The sequence below is a fragment of the Oncorhynchus masou genome, chromosome 15 (genome assembly GCF_036934945.1).
Source record: "Oncorhynchus masou masou isolate Uvic2021 chromosome 15, UVic_Omas_1.1, whole genome shotgun sequence".
NCBI lineage: Eukaryota > Metazoa > Chordata > Actinopteri > Salmoniformes > Salmonidae > Oncorhynchus > Oncorhynchus masou.
The window spans coordinates 47870938-47897272 of record NC_088226.1 but is presented as its reverse complement, the minus strand read 5'-3'; the positions used below and the strand labels follow the sequence as shown (position 1 = coordinate 47897272).

The 26335-nt window shown below is 40.4% G+C and overlaps 1 protein-coding gene across 1 annotated transcript in view; it reads left to right on the top strand.

Annotated features, from left to right (window-relative positions):
- Positions 1-25194, top strand: part of LOC135556358 (uncharacterized) — a 31543-nt gene extending 6349 nt beyond the window's left edge. The window contains 14 exon segments of the mRNA XM_064989500.1: positions 3301-3422; positions 3624-3696; positions 3926-4174; positions 4269-4439; positions 15114-15252; positions 15513-15701; positions 15823-15988; positions 17225-17367; positions 21183-21258; positions 21261-21354; positions 21418-21553; positions 21603-21822; positions 22661-22733; positions 22865-25194. Of these exon segments, the coding sequence (XP_064845572.1) occupies positions 3301-3422; positions 3624-3696; positions 3926-4174; positions 4269-4439; positions 15114-15252; positions 15513-15701; positions 15823-15988; positions 17225-17367; positions 21183-21258; positions 21261-21354; positions 21418-21553; positions 21603-21822; positions 22661-22733; positions 22865-23288 (2275 nt within the window). The 3' untranslated portion in view covers positions 23289-25194.
- The last annotated feature ends 1141 nt before the right edge of the window (positions 25195-26335 follow it).

The window sequence follows — 26335 nt, the reverse complement described above, 5'->3', positions numbered from 1 at the left end:
CCAGGCTATTCAACTGGCGGCCTGCGTGCCAGGATTGGCTCGTTCATTCATTTAGACTGGACCTTTGATAAATTCTGACCCTTTAGTAAAATATCTGCAAATAAATCCCCACCAAAATCTGACTTTCAGTGCCAAAAGGACAAGCGCTATTGTAGTTGTCTATAGTGTCGTTTTTAGTGGTTTCTAGCGCCTATGTGGCATGTTGATAATTGTTTCTTTATATTAATTTGGCTCTAGTGTTTGACTGGATTAAGCAACAAAATATTATGACCCCATTCCTTAAAGCTACAACAATATTTGGGGTTGCACCTCGACTTTCTGGTTGAGTGCCCTCCACTTCCTTCCTAATTACTTTTAGCAACATTTCATTGTAAGAAAACTGCTTTATTGGTGTGTGTGTGCATAGATTTTTTATACAGTTCTTCTGAAGAATAATCACATGTGGAAAATGTCCGGCCTCCTGCAATTCATCTGGCCCCTGTCATGACGTTGGCCTGGGGGGTAGGTTTATGACAGTCATAAATAACTCTTCCCCCCTGTTTCCTCTCTCTAACCTACTGATGTGACATTTGTAAACCCCTTGGTTAACATAGAGATTCTGGGAACATCAGAAGGTGGGGGGAAATTAACTATAATCTGGTAATCCAACCAATTGAACATATGCAGTGGTACTTAATGAATATGATGTCAGTTCGGTTGTCATCTGAGACATTCTCATCAATGATAAGATGACATAAACTCTACAGTGGAAAGTCTGCACATTGTAGTTATCGGATTCACATGGAATTGTTGTTCAATTTAAATGTTTGAATATAAAATTATTGGTGAAGAGATGAAATGTAATTTTAACTTCCAAATGAGAGATTTGGGTTTTCATAAGGTTAGGACTCTGCTCAATCAGTGGCCTGCCCCTGTGAAAAAACATGGGCTATAAAACTTTTCAAACACACCCTCCTCTCCCTTCCTATATAAAGCCTTGACGACAATATAACCTCCTGTTCCAAGTGAGGTCTGCAGCCTCTGCGTTAAAAGGACTAACATGTCAACTACAGAACTAAGCCAACCTCAGCTTGAGCTTTGGTTGCGAATGGTATGAACTTTGAACTCTTATTCACTACAGAAGTGATACCTCCTAGCCGTTGAGTTAGTCACAGCAGCTGCAAACGCAGGCTAGGAAAGAACAGACAGAGTATCCCGTCTACCACACAACGACATTACTACAACGTATCCAATTGACCACCAGAGACATTCTTCAAAGAACTCGGTTTGGCAACACGGCCTTCCATCTACCACCAACCTACCGAAGCGCAGCTCAGAGTAAATATTTATTGCATTTTCCTTTTCCAAATGGGCAGTAATTTAGAATGCATAAGATACTGAATTTACAATAGCACTGCTTCTCTCTTAGTCCCTCAGTCTTCCCGCTCTTTCACTCAAACCCAGACCCTTTTCTTTTATGTAAACAGCTGCCATAACTGTTCCGCCCGCTCGGGACGTTTTCCTTTATGACGCAATTTGTAATCAAGGTATGATTCATTCTTTGTGTATGTAATTCTGTGTTATTAGTTAGGTATTTAGTAAATAAATAATTAAACCCAATTTTGTATTGCTGATTCAACTTGTTAGCCAGGGTTCGTGAATATAACCAAGAATGTACAACTTTCAGATGAGACTGAATTAAGGTGACGATTAATATCGACTGCTATTGGTGTAAAATATTACTAGGTCTTTAAGAGTTTATTTGGAAGATAACAGCTTTATAAATATTCTTTCGTGGTGCCCCGACTCTCTAGTTATTTACATTTACATGATTAGCTCAATCAGGTAATATTAATTACGGAGAAAGAATTTTATAGAATAGCATGTCATATCACTTAATCCGGCATAGCCAAAGACATGACATCCATGTAAGAATATAGTTGAATAGCCCTGCCATATACACTACGCTCTTCCACATGCTAACTATACCGCAGGTCAATATAGTCTACCAGTCTGTCTATCCTGCCCTCTAGCCACCATTCAAAGTGACAATAGTTGTATAGGTGGATAGTTTGTACAGATGGGTATAATATGAAGCAAGCCATATCTACTCAGGTTTTTCTAAAGTTAACCAGCTTCAGTTAGTTTCACATTCCAGCTCAGGCTCATCCGTACTACGCCGGTGGATATTGCTTGTCCACCTGCCTCTAACTGAACTCTAGCAAGCTTGTAACTGCACGTGCATGGGCGAGACAGTGCTACATTTTCATTTGTGCCAAAATGAAAGAAAAGGTATCTTACAAATTCAGCGAGCTATGGTGTGAAATATGCTTTCAGAAGTGCAGTCTTTATTTAATTGCTTATCGTTAATGCCGTCTTTGGTGTGCTTACCAATGCACAAGCACCTTTTTTAATACTCCTATCGAAAATTTTCACACAATGTCACAATTCAAAGTGCATTCTGTCTTCACTAAATGCGTAATGTGATATATTTCCAATTTTCAAAAATGGCATCGACTGGGCCACGAAAACATGCTGAAGTGGCAAAGTCGATATCCACGTTCATAAACACAGGGTTTGTTATTTGTGGTCATAAACGTCATTTTGAGTTAATTCTATTTCAGATAGGAAACACCACATATTTGTTTAACCATTTATTAGAAAAAGATTATAACATGCAATACGTTAGTCTTGACATTAGGCTCTACTCCTTCGGGATAGCTCACCACCAGAGTATTAATCATGTTAAGTTAATAATAATTGCAGGCAGTGAGCAAGCTACGCTGTACCAATCTCCCTGCCGAAAGGAAACACAGAACCAAACAGGTGGAGGCTGTGGTGGTGGTGGGTGGGTGCAAGAAAATGCAACTGCATACTATCCATCAACAAACAGCAGTAGAGGTAGCAGAGAATGAGTGAGTAAAACTGATCAGCTAAATTGACCGCCATATGAAGGTAGGAAGTGTTTGTAGAATATGATTGGTGCAACGTCAGCTGATGCACCCGTTCCCTGTATGAACTAGCGCTGAGCTTAATGAGCATGAGGGAGTAGGGAGGGTGTGCAATTTATTTTACAGTACAATGGGAGGGTCACATGAGTATATATTTTTTTAATGACACTTCGAGCTGGACCCATCTACCTATCCCCTCTCTCCCCTCCCAGTACATTTCTAACCATCCCTAAGTGGATGTTAGGATTTGCACCTTTAAGATACAGAAGATAGATCAACACTTAGTAGATGCCAGGGGGGAAATGGTGTCATACTGTATAATTAACTTGACGTTGCTTTAGGTAAAAGGGGTTGTTTTCTTTTATTCGAGACGGGTGTTCCCTCCAGCTCTCGAGCGCCCCACGCTGGCCATCATGGGTCTGTTCCAGACTAAAGGACCCATCTTTCCTGCTGTGGAGATGCAGGCCCGCTGGGTCACGAGGGTCATCGCAGGTACACACACACCTGGTCTAAACTAATCTTGGCAACCCAAATCCCAAAATCTCACAAACTACAATACCAATTATTTTACATAGTCTGTCCACACACACACATTGGAATGACTCAAACCTGTATCAAAATTAATTCCTGGCGAACACATACATACCTGGCAAACACAGCAAAGTTAGAATTCTTAATGATTGTTTGTTGAAGGGTTGACCCAGCTCCCACCACGGAAAACAATGCTTTCCAAAATCGAGACGGAGACGAAGAGGAACATGAAGAGGTAAACAACATGAAGAAGATCTGCCTCAATACCAGTGGCCATTTGCCTTGCTTTGTCATGAGTGATTACCTTGCCTGTGAACTGCAGACTTGTCAGTTCCCAAATCTAGGGCCTAGACTGTTCAAAGTGAAATGAAGGCCTACAGGTCACAAACTGCTTCTCTCTCCTCCCAATTTCTCTCTCTCTTTCTCCCTCTCCTCCATCCTTTCCCCTTCTCTCTCTCTCTCAGTTACCCGTGTCCCAGACAGGCAGCTCTCCATGTGGATTATATACCATACCTGGACTCCCTGGCTGAGCAGGTGGGGGTTCGTCCCAACATCCTAGGGCTGCTACTGAGGGAGCCTAGTGTGGGGCTGCGTGTACTGCTGGGGCCCTGCACCCCTTACCAGTATCGCCTAAGAGGGCCGGGAAAGTGGGACGGGGCCCGACAGGCCATCCTCACTCAGTGGGAGCGCGTAGCCCAGCCCTTCAGAACCAGGTAGGTAGCCCAAAGGGTAGACAGGCAGATTAATTTCCCCTTGGGAATCAATAGAATATCATCTCCTATTATGTATGTATTCATTCTATTCCAGGCTGGAGCCAGAACCCCCCAGGCCCTTGGTCCTTCTGTCCCCCTTGCTGATCACGCTGTCTGCGGGAGCTGTGATGCTAGCTGTGGTCCTCTCCCAGCGTAAACTGACCTTATGTCTACAAGACCTACTACAGGACTCAACTCACCTGCTGGACTGGCTCTCAGCACTACTGTGAGGCTTGGAGTAGAAGCATCCTATATAGCAACAGATCTAGGATCTACATTAATACTCTATTGCCTCCACTATCGACCAGGCTCTTTGTTTGTTTTCTTCTCATCAAGACCTTTTTTCAAGCGTTTCTTTTACGCCTGCTACGTTAGGTTAGGCAGACTGCTTTTGTTGTCTTACAAAAACACTCATTAGGTGTGCTTGAGGAAATGAAGTCCTCTCTAAAACTCTTACTCTTATTTGATTTCTTTGGTTAGCTCTAACACGTAAACAACTTAAGCTATTAACATGAAACCAACTTTAAAATGTGCAGACAGCCCCGACTTAGCGTGCTTGAGAAATGATTTTTGATAAATAAATATGATGAACATCTGCTCTGAATTAAGATTCAAAGATGTTTGCAGAAAAAATGGGGTGTCAGCTTTGACATGACACCTTGAGTTTCAAAAAAACTATTTTGATAATTGAACTCCAGTAAGAAGTGGATTTACACCCGGTAACAGAATTACATCATGGGTCCCTGATCTGTACTACACAGACAACATGGATAATGATGTATCCTGAATAGGAACACAAAGGTAGAAATATGCAATATCATATGGGTATTATTCTACACACTGGCTATTATTCTAATGAGCTCTGCCCTTAACAAGACCATATTTGGTTGGTCTGGACCAGACCAAATCTGAACCAATTATAGACATCTATGTTTCACAAGTTTGGACATCACAGTACAGTAGAGTACAGCACATCACAGTAGAGTATTGTCAAGTATAGTTCAGTGGAGTATAGTACAATACATTATAGTGGACTCTAGGGTTCTCGACTGAACTTTACTCGACTGTAGGCCTACTGTATGGAACTGTACTCAACTTTACTTGTCTTTGCTGTACTATACTCTACTGCGGGAGTTTTTTTGCTTTGTGACCCACCAATTGAGGTGTCTTTTGAGTAGCGACCCACCATAAGCGTTGAGTGGTGAAAAAATATACACAGACCAAAGAATAAGTCAACAATATCATCCTTGCAGCGGAGAGAAAAAGTTGCATTCTCAAAGCTAATCTCCTGCAATTCCACATATCCTGTAATGGAGCTGAAAGAACATTTAGCCGTTTTAAAGCCAATGTCCTGCAATTCTATGCATTTTACCATGCTGAGCGAAAAAATTGCAGTCTTTAAGCTAATTTCCTACAGTTCTAAGTATTTTGACATGGCTAATGCTGTTTTCTTATGCTCAAATATTTTTTTTTTTTAAATGAATGAGGGCCTGATTGTCTAGCTTTTATCTTGTTGATTGTATATATACAGCACCAGTCAAGAATTTGGACACACCTACTCATTCAAAGGCTTTTCTTTATTTTTATTATTTCTACATTGTAGAATAATAGTGAAGACATCAAAACTATGAAATAACACATATGGAATCATGAAGAAACAAAAAAAGTGTTAAACAAATCCAAATATATTTTGTATTTGAGATTCTTCAAAGTAGGCACCCTTTGCCTTGATGACAGCTTTGCACACTCTTGGCATTCTCTCAAACAGCATCATGAGGTAATCACCTGGAATGCATTTCAATTAACAGGTCACCGATCATGGATGTCTATGTTTGGGCCAAATTAAGGCCGGTATTTACTGGACCAAAAATCTACGTTTGTGGTAATTAAAATCCACGCCGTTCTGGACCAGCCCAAAAAACGACATCTGTGGACTGACCGATTTGGTAACAAACAGTAAAAACACGATTTACTAATTGGTAGGTCTACCATTACTTGTTATTTCCGTGAACTCATGAGGGAGAGAAAATAAAAAAAATCTTATAGATATGTAGGGTTTTGGTAATGGAATTACAAGGCACAAAGCAATGTTTCTTAAACTTATAGGCAAATAATTTCTCAAACTAAATGTGTTTATTAGTTGTCAGGGGTCTTTACTTCAACATTATTGTGTTTTGATGTATTTCTAATACCTTTTAAGACTTTTTCTGGTAGATATTTTCTAAGACCCCTTTTCCATCTTTTTGACCAGAAATCAAGGCCATTACTTATGTCTAATTTTTAACATAGAAATGCCTTAATTTCCCAAAAATATAGACTCTTAGCTTTCATTTGACAATCAATTTGATATGCTCCTGTGAACTTCACATGTTGGTGCTCATGAGTCCTTTTTCATGGAAATGACCATATATAATTTAACTACATCAACATTTAAAATCAACCACAATGCATTTGAATGGCAATCAAGGGGCCATAGACTTTAATGTTAAAAATCATAAATATGGACACACTACTAGTCTTGAACCACCATCAACTCCAAACCAACATTGAAATAAATATAAAAATAAAATATGCATGTGCAGACTGACCCAATTTAGATTGTTTACATACTACATTTTGTTACTGTATATACTTTTTGACCTATATTTTTTATTTTTTTTTACCTTTATTTAACCAGGCAGGTCAGTTAAGAACAAATTCTTATTGTCAATGACGGCCTGGGAACAGTGGGTTAACTGCCTGTTCAGGGGCAGAATGACAGATTTGTACCTTGTCAGCTCTGGGATTCGAACTTGCAACCTTTCGGTTACTAGTCCAACGCTCTAACCAGTAGGCTACCCTGCCGCCCCATAATCATTTAAAATGTGCATAATTTACATTACAGTCAGTGGTTTCTATGAGAGGTAGATATTCACAGTAACACTGCTTTCTAAGCATTCAAGCAAGAAACACCAAAACCAATTTCAGGATGATGGAAACACGTCACACATTCATAGATTATTTAATTTCCCCATCCTTTTAAGGGTCCAAGGATGCCTTTTTCGTTTTATCTCAGTATCAAATTATTTCTGGGTAACAATTAAGTACCTTACTGTGATTGTTGTAAATGAAAATGGTCAAAAAGAAACAAAAACAGCTAGAATTTTGCTAGGACTGTCTGGGAGTGGTCTCAGTGGGGAGGGGAAAACTGAAGTAGCTGTTATTGGCAGAGAGGTTTGTAACGCTCTTTCATATTGGTCTATTAACTAATTTATTTTTCAATCAGCTCTTTCACTAAAAGGGCATTATCATAATTTTCACAATTTCACAGTATTATTCCAAATTTAAGAACACAGTGGTAGACAATTGAAATGAAACTGCTCTTTAACCATTTCCGCTACAAACATGAACAAAACTTTAACATTTTCATACTTGATAAATTATGACTATTAAAATCGGCCTAAATTAGCATAAATAACCAATAGTAACTCTTGGACCGTTCAATACTTCAAGACAAGCTAGCAAGCGCACACATTTTCTTCAGGAAATGTACTTTTCTAGTTATTATTATTCACCTTCCACTGCCAATCTGTGTGTTTCTTGTGCTCCCTTGATTGTATTATCTGTGTCTAACATTTTTGTGTAATTGCTGCTGATCTTGTCATGCAGGGCTCCCTTGAGAAAGATACATTTGAGATTAATGGTAATCCCTGCTTAAATAAAAGTTAAATGAAAATAAATAACATTAAACCATCCTTCATAGTTGTTAGCCTTTACCCTCTAGTTTGTACTCTTGAAGCTATGTCCAGCCTCTGTCTGTACCTGTTCAACGTTCAACCAAAGCAACATCCTACTGAAGGAGGCATTGCTGCAGTTTAGAAAGATATGTCTTTGGCATTTAAACAGCGACAAAGGATATGTAAAACAGTGTGTGATGAGGTTCGGGGTTTGTCTCATCTCTTGACTTGATTCACTCTGACTAATCAGTCTCACACAGTTGACCACACGGCTGGTGAAATGATCCATTCAGTGCTGGTTTGAGTGACAGAGCTGGAGGATTTGGGGGAGGGGTTGAGAGGCAAGAAGCTCCGGGGTTTGTATTTTGGCTCATTTCCACCCTTTTGTCTACTGGAATAGAGAGGTAAGCACAACTTCTTAATCAATGTTTACTGTTTGACAAAGTTATTTCTGTTGTCCATTGTGTTTCTTGCTCTTGAAGACTAATCAAACAAGAGCATTGGGTGAGCAACTCTCCCTTTTAAATATTCTGGAAAAGTATGTTGTTTATTAGTAGATTCAACCTGGTTGCTAAGAGCTGTAGGGGTGAGACAGGCTTCCTGTGTAGATTAAGACTGCGTAGACGGAGAGAGATATGGCTCTGAAAGCATACCACAATATAGGGATGAGAACTGCATTGTACTCTAAATTGTCCTATTATACAAACTTACACCGAGAAGATTGAAAGACTGCTAGCTGTAAGATATGGCGATGGATCTTTGATGTTATGTTGTTATTTTGCTTCCACTGATCCTGGGGGGCAGTAAGGTCAACGGTGTCATGAACTTTAACAAGTACCAGGACATTTTAGAAATGGTTAATTGACCACAAAATCAACATTTTGCAATGGTGATCTCAGTCTCCTTACTTGAACCCCATTGAAAACCTGTGTTTTGAATTGAAGAGGGCAGTCCATAAGTGCTTAGGAAGGATATCAAGGATCTGGAAAGATTCTGTATGGAGGAATGGTCTAATATACAAACTGTTACACCGAGAAGATTGAAAGACTGCTAGTTGAGTTGCCATATAAGATTTCCAGTAAATGTGTGTTGTTTTGGCTCTGTGCCATGTTCTCTTCGGTTTACACCGACAGTCTCCAGTATCTCTGGTCTGTCTGCAAAACAGCTTTTGTTTCCGTTGGCCTTCTCTCTCCCTCTATCTCCCCCTTCTCTCTTGGCAGCATAATCCTATCCCACAGGGGGTTAGTGGCACCTTAATTAGGGAGGAAGGGCTAGTCCAATGGCTGGAGCGGAAAATAAGTGTAATGGAATCTAAGACATCATTCGCTTCGTTCCAGACATTATTATCAGCCGTCCTCCTGTTAGCAACTTCCTGTGTCATATCCCTGTCTGTCTGTATGTAGGACAAGGGCACCTTCTGAATCTGAATATGTGTTTTCATTGTATTTTTTCACATTTTGTACATAGTGACCGAGCATTAGGGATTAGTGTATCTCAGTGTTTAACTTCAACATCAGAGGTTTAAGTAATTTTATATGTTTTAAAAGATGTTTTAAACTGTACCTGCAGTCAGGTCCAAAATGATTGCCACCCTTGATAAAGATGAGTAAAAAAGACTAGACAATAAATAATATAAATACTGAGGTATATTGTGTGCTCCAAAAAATTGGGGATTATTCTTTTATATTAATACAATTGCTCAGAGAAAGAGATTTTGTTTAATAAGTAATACAAATCTCAAAGACACAGGTGTAAAAATTCTTGGCACCCCTGTTTTAAATACTCTAGTCATGCGATTGGAGAACACATTGGGAGGGATCTTCTTACAGTGGGTATGAGGTACTTTTCAGCATATGCTTCAGTTTTTTGACACCAAACCTGCCACTGGTGTGCGTGGCCAAAGGCAGTGCTAAGGTCAAATGCTCTTTGGTCGCTCACACTAGTAGTGAGTTTGACATCGGGAAAACTGAAGCATTTTGCTCATCTTTGCCAATAATTTTTGACCTGACTGTAAATGGGAATATTTGTACACAACAAATTGGCCAGTGTTACCTAGTGATGAATGTTCATTATAACATTTCTAGAGTTGATTCAAGAGTTAATGAACTCTTAGTGGTGTATAAGAACCCATGTGTTGGTGGTAATAACCGTTATGATCTATTTCAGGTAGATCTTTTTGTTTGTTTCAAAGTCTGTGCTTTACATCTACATTGATTGATTTTATGCTACACAAACGTACAATAACATACAATTGTCTAATGTTTCCATCCAATGTTAGTAGTTGGACTTATTGCACCTGTTACTGAGATGGTTGTTCCAGTTTAGATGGTCTCATTTACCAATCCTTCCTACCTTAGCAGCCATTCCAAATGCAGTTTGTTTGTGATTAAAAGTTCCAATTGTTGAATATCCTCACTCTGGCTGTAATTCCAATAGGAATAGCACATCACTTGCAAGCCAGCATAATGTGACGTGCATGCCTGATGCAAACCAAGAGTTTCCCAATGCCAATGGAATTTAGGCTTATCAGTGTTTTTAAGGATGCATCTTTGCTACAACGTACAAATATGTAACATGCGTTTCCCAAAACACCACATTGCACATTTGCATTGTGCATCTCAATCAATTGTACAATTGTACGGAATCAATCGGTCTTCTCATGCAAATGTCTGTAGCGCCCAAACGGTTGATCTACATTACTATGGAAATAGAGACTGGCGAACATGATGGTGGTCTCTGTTTTGCTATACGACCTCCACAAGTGTCAGGAGAGTCCTCTGAAGTCAGTACCGTCGACGTGCCAACTTCTGTTTGGTAGCGTTCATAATGTTAGGGCTACAAAAGTACTGTGACAGCACTGTGGAAAGGGTAGATTCTCACGAACAAAATGGTGTTCTCCCTTTGTCTCTAGAACCCCACGTGTCACAGGACTCCTCTGAAGGTAACCGGTACCGTTTAAAAATAATAATAATACAACTATGAAGAAAGGGGTATGAAGAAGTAATATGTGTCAAAAATGTATATTTCCTGATTTAAAAAAAAATATATCTCCTAGATTTAGGACAGACACTTCAAAACCTTGTTTCTTATGATACATTGTTTTGACTGTCCTTTTTGCCATTTATAAATGTGTTATTAAATGCATTTCTATGGGCTTAAGTAGTAAAGGCCAAAATCAATGTTTTAACAAATATTTTTTTTTAAATAACACATTTTATACCTAAAGGGGTCATAAAATTCCAAATCAAATAGCTAAAGGATCCATGGTATGACTGTCTTAAAACAATAATGTCAGTTTAGGACTGCCTCCTCCCTCCCCCCAACATCTTAGACTCCAAAGAATGAACATTATAATTATTCCACAATACTGATGATGGATCAGCTCCTTTAAAGATATCATCACAGATATCATCACAGATATCATCACCTATGGCTGCAAATACTGAGGGAGGTTATTCTAATGCTTACCCTGTAATGATGCACTGAATCAAGATTTGGCACATAATTGCATTGTTACACATTATGAAATATATGAGTCAAAATTACAGACAGTAGCCTACAATTAGCTAAATAATAACTAAATGGAATGAACATGAAATTGATTTCAATATTATTGAATTATACAGCGTAGGCCTATGCAGCCTATACTTGTTACGTACAGTACCAATCAAAAGTGTGGACACACCTACTCATTCCAGGGTTTTTCTTTATTCTTACTATTTTCTACATTGTAGAATAATACTGAAGACACAAACTATGAAATAACATATATGGAATAATGTAGTAACCAAACAATTGTTAAACAAATCAAAATCTATTTTATATTTGAGATTCTTCAAAGTAGCCACCCTTTGCCTTGATGACAGCTTTGCACACTTGGCATTCTCTCAACCAGCAGTATGAGGTAGTCACCTGGAAGGCATTTCAATTAACAGGTGTCCCTTGTTAAAAGTTAATTTGTGGAATTAATTTCCTTCTTAATACATTTGAGCCAATCAGTTGTGTTGTGACAAGGTAGGGGTGGTATACAGAAGAAAGCTCTATCTGGTAAAAGACCAAGTCCATATTAAGGCAAGAACAGCTCAAATAAGCAAAGAGAAATGACACTCCATCATTATTTTAGGACATGAAGGTCAGTCAATCCGGAAAATTTCAATAACTTTGAACATTTCTTCAAGTGTAGTTGCAAAAACCATCAAGTGCTATCATGAAACTGGCTCTCATGTCGACCCCCACAGGAAAGGAAGATGCAGAGTTACCTCTGCTGCAGAGGATAAGTTCATTAGAGTTAACTGCACCTCAGATTGTAGCCCAAATAAATGCTTCACAGAGTTCAAGTAACAGACACATCTCAACATCAACTGTTCAGAGACTGCATGAATCAGGCCTTCATGGTCGAATTGCTGCAAAGAAACCACTACTAAAGGACACCAATAAGAATAACACGAGCAATGGACATTAGACTGGTGGAAATCTGTCCTTTGGTCTGAGGAGTTCAAATGTGAGATTTTTGGTTCCAACCGTGTCTTTGTGAAGCGCAGAGTAGGTGAACGGATTATCTACGCATGTGTGGTTACCACCATGAAGCATGGAAGTTGTGTGAGGGTGCTTTGCTGATGACACTCTGTGATTTATTTAGAATTCAAGGCACACTTAACCAGCATGGCTACCACAGCATTCTGCAGCGATACGCCATCCCATCTGGTTTGGGCTTAGCTGGACTATCATTTGTTTTTCAACAGGACAATGACCCAACACACCTCCAGTCTGTGTAAGGGCTATTTGACCATGACAGAGAGTGATGGAGTGCTGCATCAGATGACCTGACCTCCACAATCACCCGATCTCAACCCAATTGAGACGGTTTGGGATGAATTGGACTGCAGAGTGAAGGAAAAGCAGCCAACAAGTGCTCAGCATATCCTTCAAGACTGTTGGAAAAGCTTTTCAGTTGAAGCTGGTTGAGAGAATGCCAAGAGTGCGCAAAGCTGTCATCAAGGCAAAGAGTGGCTAGAACCTCAAAAATAAAATATATTTTGATATGTGTAACAGTTTTTTTGGTTACTACATGATCCATTATGTGTTATTTCATAGTTTTGATGTCTTCACTATTATTCTACAATGTAGAAAATACAAAAAAAACTATTGAATGAGGAGGAGTGTCCAAACTTTTGACTGGTACTGTATATGCCGGGAGTCAGGAAGCAGGTGCAGAAGGTGAGTTTAATAATGACAAAAGCAGAGAAACAAAACATGAGAAGCGTACAGAGCGTGAATAAAAACAATATTAACTATTGACTGATGGCTACTGAGGGCTAAATAAAGGGAGATTAATCATGGAAATAATGATGTTCAGGTGTGCTTAATGATGGTTGCCAGGGCCGGTGGTTAGTAGACCGGTGACGTCGAGCCCCGGAGCGGGAGTAGGCGTGACAATACTTTAGGGCTGGCTATTTCTCTTTTAATGAAGTCATCTCGGTTTTCATTAAAAAAAATAACAATTGCAAAGACGTTGGCAACTTTCTATTTGTAGTGAGCTTCATTGTGAAGCTACCAGAAGTCACAGAGAGACAGATAAACATGTTGATTATTTGTTTAGCAGATATCTTCTGTGTATAAAATGACTCGGTAGAGAACAAACGTATCTAATAACACACTAAGCTGTTCAAGTGGTCTGAGGCAGTTGGTAAATAACAAGCATTTTCAAGTGCAATGTTAGTAACAATGATTTGGGGAAACAGCTCAGAGATGTAATGATGCTCCTATGAAGGTTCTAAAGATGAACGTAGCCTTAAGATGCTTTTGGGAAACCGGGCCCAGTGTGCTTGAGTAAAACTAGACTGTCAACGTAAGACCGTAAGGTATTTGTTATGTCATAAAGAGTTTAATTTGAATAAAAACATATTCACGTAGGCCCTCACTTGGTGAAGGCCATTGAAAGCGATTGAATGCAACAACCATGTCTCTGTCACTAACAAACACAAGTCATGAATGGGGGCGTGCTCAGCCCTCCGTTTCCTGTAGTCCACGATCAGCTCCTTTGTTTTGCTGACATTGAGGGAGAGGTTGCTGTCCTGGCACCACACTGCCAGGTCTCATCGTCGTCAAAAAACTTAATAATAGTGTTGGAGTCGTGTGTGAACAGGGAGTAAAGGAGGGGACCAAGCATGCACCCGTGAGGAGGCCCTGTGTTGAGGGTCAGCGTGACGGATGTGTTGTTGCCTACTTCTCACCACTTACGGGTGGCCCGTCATGCAGTCCAGGAACCAGTTGCAGAGGGAGGTGTTCAGTCCCAGGGTGCTTAGCTTAGTGATGAGCTTGGAGGGCACTATGATGTTGAAAGCTGAGCTGTTGTCAATAAACAATATTTTCACACAGGTGTTCCTCTTGTCCAGGTGGGAGAGGGCAGTGTGGAGTGCAATAGAGACTGCACCTTAACCTCCCGCTGCCTCATGCCCTCAAGGAGTGGAGACCAGGACAGACGCTAGAAAAGAAAATAGCCCAAAGTTCACATTCACATAACTGCTGCTTCTCTCTGTAGATAAACTATATGTTAAGGTATACATTCTCTCAGATGAAGGTTAAAGGGGTGAGATGAATGTACAGTTATAGTACAGATTTACTCAAACCCACTTAAATAGCTGTAGGTCTCTAAGCCAATCATTTATTGATTGAAAATTGTGTATGGGTTGAAAAGCCAATCAGAGCCTTCAGAGAAAAGCAAATGACTGTTTTAAGTTTTTTTTCCCTGTTGCTCTGTTTCACAGTTAAAATATAACAACATGGTTAAAATACAACTAATTAGAAAGCATTGACAATTCCACTTCCAGTGGTGCTGTGCTTCTCTCATCCCCACCTCACTCCAATGCCCTTCCCCCCACCATGGCCTATAGTCAAGGGGTCAAGACTTTGGCACCGAACTGAACATTTTCATGACCATCCCCCTGAGACACTGCCACTCCCCAATAACCAATCAGACGCCGATTTGGTCTGACCACGACCCTCCCCTGCCTGTACAGGCCATGGTTCCTCAATCTCGTCACAAGTGGACCTGTGTGATGGTGTGCGTGGACAGAAGTGAGAGTGATATTGTAACTTATGTATTCGTTATTGGTTGTAGTTATTCCAATGGCACTTTCATTGGTACTAACCATCTCTCTCTCTCTCTCTCTCTCTCTCTGTAGTTCCATCATGGTGTGTACAGTAGCAGTGATCGGGGCGGGTCCCTCAGGTCTGACCAGCATCAAGAGCTGTCTGGATGAGGGTCTGGAGCCCACCTGTTTCGAGGGCAGTGATGACATCGGGGGACTTTGGAGGTTCAAGGTGAGGGAGCTGCTGAGGAACCTGGTGCCTGATTAACCAGTATAGTGGATAAGAGTGTTCGTCTCAGTAAGAAGATACAGGGAGAACATCTCAGTCACTGGGAGAGTGTGTGTCCGCTACTGCTGGAGATCCATATTTAAATGACACCGGCTCTCTTTCAATATCTAACGTTTATCCAGTATAAATTACCCTGGCTTTGTTCCAATATCTAATGTATTGGGCCTATTAGTGCTTATCCTCAGTCTGTCCTTGTCCTTTAGGAGCATCCAGACCCAGGAAGGGCCAACATCTACCAGTCTGTCATCATCAACAGCTCCAAGGAGATGATGTCATTCAGCGATTTCCCTCCTCCTGCTCACCTGCCCAACAACATGCACCACCCCCAGCTGCTGAGCTACCTACGACTTTACGCTCAGACCTTTGACCTCTTCAAGCACATCTACTTCCAGGTCAGAGGGCATGAAGGAAGGAAGTGGATGTTTATTCAGTCACATCTTATGTTAGGATCCCTTTCGACGGTAAATAGTGATTCATTTAAAGTGTGTGTGCGTGCGTGCCTGCATGTGTCAGACCACTGTGGTGAGTGTGCGTCAGAGGCCAGACTTCCCAGTGTCAGGCCAGTGGGAGGTGGAGACAGAGAGGAGAGAAGGTCAGAGGGAGATTCAGGTCTTTGATGCTGTGATGGTCTGCACCGGTCACTTTACACAACCACACTTGCCTCTCAATGACTTCCCAGGTAACTTTAAATTCACTATCCCTATCATAGTCCCCATTGTCATTGTGTATTTGATTATTTCCCATTTATATGCTACTATCACTGGAGATATATAGACTTAAATCCTATTCTCATCATGCACACATACATCATGTGCACAGTGCCTTCAGAAAGTATTCATACTCATTGACTTTTTCCACATTTTGTTCTGTTACAGGCTCAAATCAAAATGGATTAAATAGATTTTTTTCTCAGCGATCTACACACAATAGCCCATAATTTATAAGTGAAAACATGTTTTTATAAATGCAAATTTATTGAAAATGAAATACAGAAATATCTATATCTCAGAAATAAGTGTTCACACTCCCGTCAACTTGGTTGTTGATCATTGCTCGACAGCCATTTTCAAGTCTTGCCATAGATTTTCAAGCCAATTTAAGTAAAAACTGTAACTAGGTCACTCAAAAACTTTCAATGTCATCTTGGTAAGTTAAGTGCAGTGTATATTTGGCTTTGTTGTCCTGCTGAAAGGTGAATTTGTCCCCCAGGGTCTATTGGGAAGAAGAGTGAACCAGGTGTTCCTCTGATTTTGCCTGAGCTCAGCTCTATTCTGTTTCTTTTTATCCTAAAACACTGCCTGGTCCTTGTTGATGACAAGCACACCCATAACATGATATGCCTGTATCTTGCAGTGACTCATTTAATTTATTTAGCCAGGATACTTCACTCAGTAACAACTGCCACTATTTTCCATGGAGTCATGGGTAAATTGGATGTATTGATACACCACCCAAAGAGTAATTAATAACTTCACCATGCTCTAAGGGATATTCTATGCTCTTTTTTTAATCTACCACTAGGTGCCCTTCTTTACGAACCATTGGAAAACCTTCTTGATCTTTGTGTTTGTACCTGTGTTAATTGTATGTGTGGGGTACAGAGATGAGGTAGTCAATACAGAAATTTCAGATTTTCATTTTTTATTCATTTGTAAAAATTTCTACAAATATAATTCCACTTTGACATTGTGGAGGTGAGGTGAGTGACACAACATATTACTTTAATGCATTTCAAATTCAGGCTGTAACATAACAAAATGTGGAAAACGTCAAAGGGTATGAATACTTTTTGAAGGCACTGTATATCCCATTCATTGCTCTCACAAAGTATAATTTGAATATCATGCTCAATCATCATCATCAATCAATTACCACAAGTATCATTATTTATAATTTGATTATCTGATCCTCCCAGGTATAGAAGAGTTTGAGGGCAGGTACTTTCACAGTTGGGAATACCTCAGTGCTGAGGGGCTGCAGGGGAAGAGGGTGGTGGTGGTTGGGATTGGGAATTCTGGAGGTGACATCGCTGTGGATGCCAGCAGAGTAGCGGAGCAGGTGAGTGGGAAATCCTCTGATTCTTCCAGATATTATGCAGCGCAGGGTTTCTTGAAAATTGGGACAATCCATGGCCGGCAGGGAAACGTCATTTTAATAGTAAAAATATCTGTATTTTTTTGCTTTATTTGAACTTAAACATTCAATTTAGTATAATTGTATAAGGGAAAGTAATTGTTTTGGGTATTTAAATATGATTAATTTTCATGTCAGCACTATGCCCATAAATGCTCTTATTCAGCGCAAAGGATCCCAATTTCAAACTCTCAAAAAAAAGTGTTTAAAAAAATAATAATTATGCCAATAATATTAACTGAAAATGGGATATTGTGTAGTTTCTTGAAATAGCCCTCTGTGGCTTAAAATATTATTGAATCCTAAAAAATGTGTCCAAAGGATTGGTCAACTCCGTCAGATTTGCCTAAAATGAATCAGGAATGAGCAGGGTCAGCTATACCATAAGGACCCCTTCTCTATAGCTGTGTTCGAATACTCACACTTAACCATACTATTTATGATGTGAATTGAGTATATAGTATGCTTATTTGTAGTAGCAATATCAGTAGGTTTATAATTGAACACTTGTATGAAGATTTTATACTATTGTGGAGAGATGTACTGTTTGGATTCTTTACATACAATAGAAATAAGCTGAAACATTTTTATGCAATTGATTTCATTATTCTTTTGGCCAAATTTCATATACACAAATGTAAATTTTTCGTACCCTACAAAAAGAAATTGAACTGTATATTAAGACGGTTAAATGCTCTACTAACAAAAAAGCTGTTAGAATTGTAAGTATATGCATGTCCCTTAAGGTCTTTGTGTAATTGTAATGTGATATTGTACCCCCTAGCTCGATTGTCCATTGTTTGGAATCTACAGTGCCTTGCGAAAGTATTCGGCCCCCTTGAACTTTGCGACCTTTTGCCACATTTCAGGCTTTAAACATAAAGATATAAAACTGTATTTCTTTGTGAAGAATCAACAACAAGTGGGACACAATCACGAAGTGGAACGACATTTATTGGATTTTCAAACTTTTTTAACAAATCAAAAACTGAAAAATTGGGCGTGCAAAATTATTCAGCCCCTTTACTTTCAGTGCAGCAGACTCTCTCCAGAAGTTCAGTGAGGATCTCTGAATGATCCAATGTTGACCTAAATGACTAATGATGATAAATACAATCCACCTGTGTGTAATCAAGTCTCCGTATAAATGCACCTGCACTCTGATAGTCTCGGAGGTCCGTTAAAAGCGCAGAGAGCATCATGAAGAACAAGGAACACACCAGGCAGGTCCGAGATACTGTTGTGAAGAAGTTTAAAGCCGGATTTGGATACAAAAAGATTTCCCAAGCTTTAAACATCCCAAGGAGCACTGTGCAAGCGATAATATTGAAATGCAAGGAGTATCAGACCACTGCAAATCTACCAAGACCTGGCCGTCCCTCTAAACGTTCAGCTCATACAAGGAGAAGACTGATCAGAGATGCAGCCAAGAGGCCCATGATCACTCTGGATGAACTGCAGAGATCTACAGCTGAGGTGGGAGACTGTCCATAGGACAACAATCAGTCGTATATTGCACAAATCTGGCCTTTATGGAAGAGTGGCAAGAAGAAAGCCATTTCTTAAAGATATCCATAAAAAGTGTTGTTTAAAGTTTGCCACAAGCCACCTGGGAGACACACCAAACATGTGGAAGAAGGTGCTCTGGTCAGATGAAACCAAAATTGAACTTTTTGGCAACAATGCAAAACGTTATGTTTGGCGTAAAAGCAACACAGCTCATCACCCTGAACACACCATACCCACTGTCAAACATGGTGGTGGCAGCATCATGGTTTGGGCCTGTATTTCTTCAGCAGGGACAGGGAAGATGGTTAAAATTGATGGGAAGATGGATGGAGCCAAATACAGGACCATTCTGGAAGAAAACCTGATGGAGTCTGCAAAAGACCTGAGACTGGGACGGAGATTTGTCTTCCAACAAGACAATGATCCAAAACATAAAGCAAATCTACAATGGATTGGTTCAAAAATAAACATATCCAGGTGTTAGAATGGCCAAGTCAAAGTCCAGACCTGAATCCAATTGAGAATCTGTGGAAAGAACTGAAAACTGCTGTTCACAAATGCTCTCCATCCAACCTCACTGAGCTCGAGCTGTTTTGCAAGGAGGAATGAGAAAAAATGTCAGTCTCTCGATGTGCAAAACTGATAGAGACATACCCCAAGCAACTTACAGCTGTAATCGCAGCAAAAGGTGGCGCTACAAAGTATTAACTTAAGGGGGCTGAATAATTTTGCACGCCCAATTTTTCAGTTTTTGATTTGTTAAAAAAGTTTGAAATATCCAATAAATGTCGTTCCACTTCATGATTGTGTCCCACTTGTTGTTGATTCTTCACAAAAAAATACAGTTTAATATCTTTATGTTTGAAACCAGAAATTTGGCAAAAGGTCTCAAAGTTCAAGGGGGCCGAATACTTTCGCAAGGCACTGTATGTACGCTTGTGTTCCCGCATGTGCTTTATGTATTGATTTGTTGTTAATAAAACTTTTTTTGTTTGTTTTTGTCATTGTATGGATATAGTTATCGTGCCAAAAGTTCCCGGATGTCATACTAAATTTGGCAAAATACGAAGTATACATGCAGTGGACACTGTTGTGCTTTAGGGCCCATAATACAATTCTTCTGAAAAGGGGCGTGGCTTCATAACTTTTCAGATTGGAAGAAAATTGCGGAAGTCCGACGAGAGCAAATACAAATTCAATGCTTTAACTAATTGTGACAAATGTTAAGAAAATATTGAGCAATGTAATAAAGTAATGACTTTTCAAATAAGTTACGTACCGCACCGCATTACAGCAGTATGTACTGGTATGTTAGAGAGTTACCTAATGTTTGTTGGCAACTATTACATTGAACTTGCCAGGCAGTATATTAACTATTTGCTATCTAACTAACTACCCAACGTTTATTGACTTGATTATTCACATCATTCTTAGCTAAGTGGTATAGTCGTGCTATTCAATGGACATAGTTAATTCTGCGTATCTACTCCGATTTCAGAGCACTCTCGCACAAAATAACTGATGAATTTATGAACGCCCAACACCCATTGAACATGACCGGTGTCAGTAAACGTCGGCAAAACAAAAAGTTCTTAAATTGTTGCCAGCAGCACAGTTAGTCACCAACGCCCTGGATAACATGAAAACAGCCTAACCAGCTCTGCTACAACAAATATATAATTACTGATGCAAGCATTGGATGTGCTCGTGGAAGCAGAACAACTTGTGTCGCCGACAGGTGCAGGTGTAGTACTGCAGGTAGTAGCAGTACTACCAGTAGAGCTAGTATGTGTCTCTATGGACGCGGGCCTTGCTTTTTATCCATTACGGACCGTTAGTGGAATTCCCGCGAGAGAGTAACGGTTAATGTGATTGGATGTTAATTATTTGACTAGGCTACCTGTATTTGACAATGTGTTGTTATTTCGCTGAACACTAAATTTGAATCACGTTTTTATTTGGCATACCCCGGACTGCATTGCGCGTACCCCTGGGGGTACCCCAGTTTGGGAATACCTGAGCTACACTATCGTTACTTGTTTTGTCACATAAAGAGAAATTAGGCAAACTATTAGAATTTTAGCAACCAGGAAATGGCGTAGCCAAGTTGAGATTGTCCCGTCTTTGAAGAAACCCTGACGGAAGTATGAAAAACTACTAGCTAGCATGAACAGGAATAGAGTTGGCCATCTCTGCCAAAGATCATTAACCCTTTCTCTCCTGGTCTACAGGTGTACCTTAGCACACGGAAAGGGGCATGGGTGGTCAGCAGGGTGGGGGCGGGGGGACTGCCAGGTGACCTGGTGGGCAGAAGCTCTTCCCTACCTGGATTACCATGATGATGGAGAAGAAACTGAACAGAACCTTCGACCACAGACTGTACGGCCTACAACCAAAACACAGGTAAAATCTCTACATATCTGACTGACTTACTGACCGATTGATTGATCCATCCATCTATTTTAGGTTCTTTGCTCAGATCCCAGTGGTGAATGATGATCTACCTGGTCGAATCATCTCTGGTCGTGTTCTGGTCAAACCTAACATCAGGGAGATCAAAGGCTCCAGTGTGGTGTTTGAGGATGGGAGTGTCGTGGAAAAGGTGAAGACACACACACACACTCTCTCTTCCCTTATCCCCTCTACCCTAGGTGGATGTTGTGGTGTTTGCCACTGGCTACAACTACGACTTTCCTTTCCTGCCTTCGGGTCTGCTGACTAATGGTGGTCACCGCCTGTGTCTGTACCGTCATGTGTTCCCCCCGGGGCTGGCTCGGCCCAGTCTGGCTGTAGTGGGCTTCATCTGTAACCTGGGAGCCATCAACCCCCTGGCTGAGATGCAGGCCCGCTGGGCCACCCAGGTCTTTAAAGGTAACAACTAACTGCGACCTGTATGCTTTCGTTGGCTGGCCCTCACTTCATATTCGTTGTCAAATCCACTGGCTCCAGGTCATCTATAAGTTCTTGCTAGGTTCTCGCCTTATCTCAGCTCACTGGTTACCATAGCAGCACCCACCCGTAGTGTGCACTCCAGCAGGTATATTTCACTGGTCACCCCCAAACCTCCATTTCTCTGCTGCCAATGACTGGAAAGAATTGCAAAAATCACTAAAGCTGGAGACTCATATCTCCCTCACTAACTTTAAACATCAGCTATCAGAACAGCTTACAGATCATTGCACCAGTACATAGCCCATCCAACTACCTCATCCCCATATTATTTTGTATATTTATATTTGGTTTTTGTTCTCCTTTGCACCTCAATATCTCTAATTGCACATTCATCTTCTGCAAATCTATCAACACAGTGTTTTCGTGAAATTTTAATTATTTCGCCACTACGGCCTATTTATTGCCTTACCTCCCTAATCTTACTTTATTTGCACACACTGTATATAGACTTTTCTTTTGTGTTATTGACTGTATGTTTGTTTATTCCATGTGTAACTGTGTTGTGTCACACTGCTTTGCTTTATCTTGGCCAAGTTGCAGTTGTAAATGAGAACTTGTTCTCAACTGGCTTACCTGATTAAATAAAGGTGAAATAAAAATAAATAAATAACAACTCCCTCACTAACTCCCCTTTTCCTGATTCATCCCAGAGCTCTGTGTCTGAAGTTGGGTAGCCAAGTGTATTTAAATGCGAGCGATGGAAGATTTGAGGTTTGTGTCAATAGTAATGTGTGAAATACATGATTTCTTGCTCCAGGGTTACTAACACTGCCCTCACAAGAAGCCATGCTGCAGGACGTAAAGAGAGATACCAGCCCTTTGCAAAACAGGTGGGACAACATCCACGTGTTATTACACTCACATACTGTAATTTGTTTGCCAATAGGTAAACATTTTTTTTTAAATTAGGTATAAGCACTTTCAAAACACCTGCGTGTGTATACCCTCATTCTCCCTCCAGGTTTGCCTGTTTGGAGCGTCACCCTCTCCAGGTGGACCATATCCCCTACATGGACTCCATGGCAGAGGAGTTGGGGGTTGGTCCTAATCTCCTAGGGCTCCTGTTGAGGGAGCCTGGTGTGGGGCTGCGTGTGTTACTGGGGCCCTGCACCCCGTACCAGTACCGTCTGAGAGGGCCAGGACAGTGGGACGGAGCCCGACAGGCCATCCTCACCCAGTGGGAGCGTGTAGCCCAGCCCTTCAGGACCAGGATGCCGCCACAACCAGAGAGCAGAACCAGAGCCTCCTCTAGTCTGATACTGACTCTGTCTTGCACTGTTCTCCTACTAACAACCTTCTATACCAGACACAGTCTCTCATCACTCCCCACAGGCCTCCTCTATAAGATATACAGTCTACCTGAGATCATATGGGGGTGGAAATGAACAATATGGGCCTATTGCATCCACTGTTGGCCACTATTTTATCTCTCATTAAACTATCAATACACACTAAGATCATCCGCACAGCTGATCTTAATTGCTTCCAAAATGTACTGTTCTCTAAAAGCCGGGCTACATGTGACGTCAGTGTTAACTTAGCCTCGCTTTATTCAAACATTTTCCAAGACAGGCTATTTATTATCTTCGGTAGAAATAAAACCTGGAAACCGAGCAGACTAAGGGGTTATTGAACTATTTCACAATCATTCAGTGCAACTAAAATAAAGCATTTTCTTGTTTAAAAATTATACTGTGGCAATAAATCGTACAGGTTATATCAGGGTTTTTCAAACGCGGTCCAAGGTGCATGTTTTAATTTTTGCCCTAGCACTACACAGCTGATTCAAATAATCAAAGCTTGATGATGAGTTGGTTATTTGAATCAGCTGTGTAGCGCTTGGGAAAAACCTAAATGTGCACCCAGGGGGGCCCCAGGACCAAGTTTGGGAAACTCTGGCTAATATGAATGAAAAATGCTGGTGTACTCATTACTTTTTAATTTCCAAATTATATTGTCCATTAATTACATTGTCTTATTAACTATGGTTATTTCTGATCAAGAAGACAAAACCAAATATCCCTGAATTGTCCATATCGAAATTGTGTAACTAAATCAAGCCAATCATGACTGATTTCATGTAATCTTTAGTTTTTGTAAAATTCAAGGTATACAGTGCCTTCGAAAAGTTCAGACCCCTTGACTTTTTCCACGTGTTGTTACGTTACAGCCTTATTCTAAAATGGATAAAGACAAAGCAAAAAAAGTTATTATTTTAAATTTTCATAAATGTATAAAGAACTAAAAACAGAAATACCTTATTTACATAAGTATTCAGACCCTTTGCTATGAGAGCTCAGGTGCATCTTGTTTCTATTGATCATCCTTGAGATGTTTCTACAACTTCATTGGAGTCCACTTGGGGTAAATTCAATTGATTGGGCATGATTTGTCTAACTCCTGTACTTGGGGAGTTTCTCTGGGCCACTCAAGGGCATTCAGAGACTTGAACAGAAGCCATTCCTGTGTTGTCTTGGCTGTGTGCTTAGGGTCGTAGTCCTGTTGGAAGGTGAACCGTCACCCCAGTCTGTGGTCCTGAGTACTCTGGAGCTGGTTTTCATCAAGGATCTCTGTACTTTGTTCCGTTCATCTTTGCCTCGATCCTGACTAGTCTACCAGTCCCTGCCACTGTAAAACATCCCCACAGCATGATGCTGCCACCACCACGCTTCACCGTTGGGATGGTGCCAGGTTTCCTTTGGACATGACCAATCTTGGTTTCATCAGACCAGAGAATCTTGTTTCTCATGGTCTGAGTCTTTGGGTGCCTTTTACTAAGGAGTGGCTTCTGTCTGGCCACTCTACCATAAAGGCCTGATTGATGGAGTGCTGCAGAGATGGTTATCATAATGGACGTTTCTCCCATCTAGACAGAGGAACTCTAGAGCTCTGTCAACGTGAGCATCAGGTTCATGATCACCTCCTTGACCAAGGCCCTTCTCCACCAATTGCTCAGTTTGGCTGAGCGGCCAGCTCTAGGAAGAGTCTTGGTGGTTCCAAACTTCTTCCATTTAAGAATGATAGAGGCCACTGTGTTCTTGGGGACCTTCAATGCTGCAGCCTGCCCTTTTTGAATCCAGGTTTGCTGTTTATTTGATCTACAAGGCGGCAGACACTTTTTTGTTACCCTTCCCCAGATCTGTGCCTCGACACAATCCGGTCTCGGAGCTCTACGGACAATTTCTTCGACCTCATGGCTTGGTTTTTGTTGACATGCACTGTCATCTGTGCGACCTTCTATAGACAGGTGTGTGCCTTTCCAAATTATGTCCAATCAATTTACCACAGGTGGACTCCAATGAAGTTGTAGAAACATCTCAAGGATGATCAATGGAAACAGGATACCCCTGACCTCAATTTCGAGTCTCATAGCAAAAGGTCTGAATAGTTATGTAATTGTTCAATACATTTTCTAAAAACCTGTTTTTGCTTTGTCATTATAGGGTATTGTGTGTAGATTGATGAGGAACCAAATGTATTTAATACATGTTATAAGGCTATAATGTAACAAAATGTGGAAAAAGTCAAGTGGTCTGAAAACTTTCCGAATGCACTATAGGTGTGTGAAAGACAACTGGATGAATACTAATAGAACAAGAGAATGGATTAAAGCAGGGTTCTCCAACCCTTTTCCTGAAGTGCTTCCCTCCTGTATGTTTTCGCTCTAACCCCAGTTGTTACTAACCTCATCCTGCGTTCATAACCAAGTAGGAATGTGGTATTATATACCACATACAACTGGGAAGAATCTAGTTGAATGACCCTCCAACTGGTAATTACAGGTGGAAAACTTGTCTATCATTATTGTGCTCTGATTCCCCCACTTGTACCTTACTGATGTTATTGTCAACAAAAAAGACAGCGAGTATAGCTCCAGATGGGGAAGTGACGTTTTCAACTAAAATCACAGAAGCCGGGTACGGAAGCAATCTTTCCCCATATATATATATTATATTATATATATATTATATTATATTATATATATATTATATTATATATATATTATATTATATTATATATATATATATATATATTATATATTATATTATATATTATATTATATATTATATATATATATTATATTATATATTATATATATATATATATTCATAGTCACCAGTCGACTCCATTACACACAAAAGTTACTTCTACCAGTGAATGCTAGCTATGGCTAGCTATGCTATCAGTCTGTCTTAAAGGAATAGTTCACCTAAATTACACATTGGTTTCCTTGCCGTGTTAGCAGTCTATGGACAAGGTATGACAGCAATTCATGCTTTGGTTTCCCTGGCACTGTTTCCACATGCTAGTGACTTACAGGAGCAATTAGGATTAAGGACCTTGCTCATGGGCACAGGCAGATTTTATTTACCTAGTGGTGCTTAGGACCAGCAACCTCTCGGATACAATGCCCTTAACCGCTAGACTACCT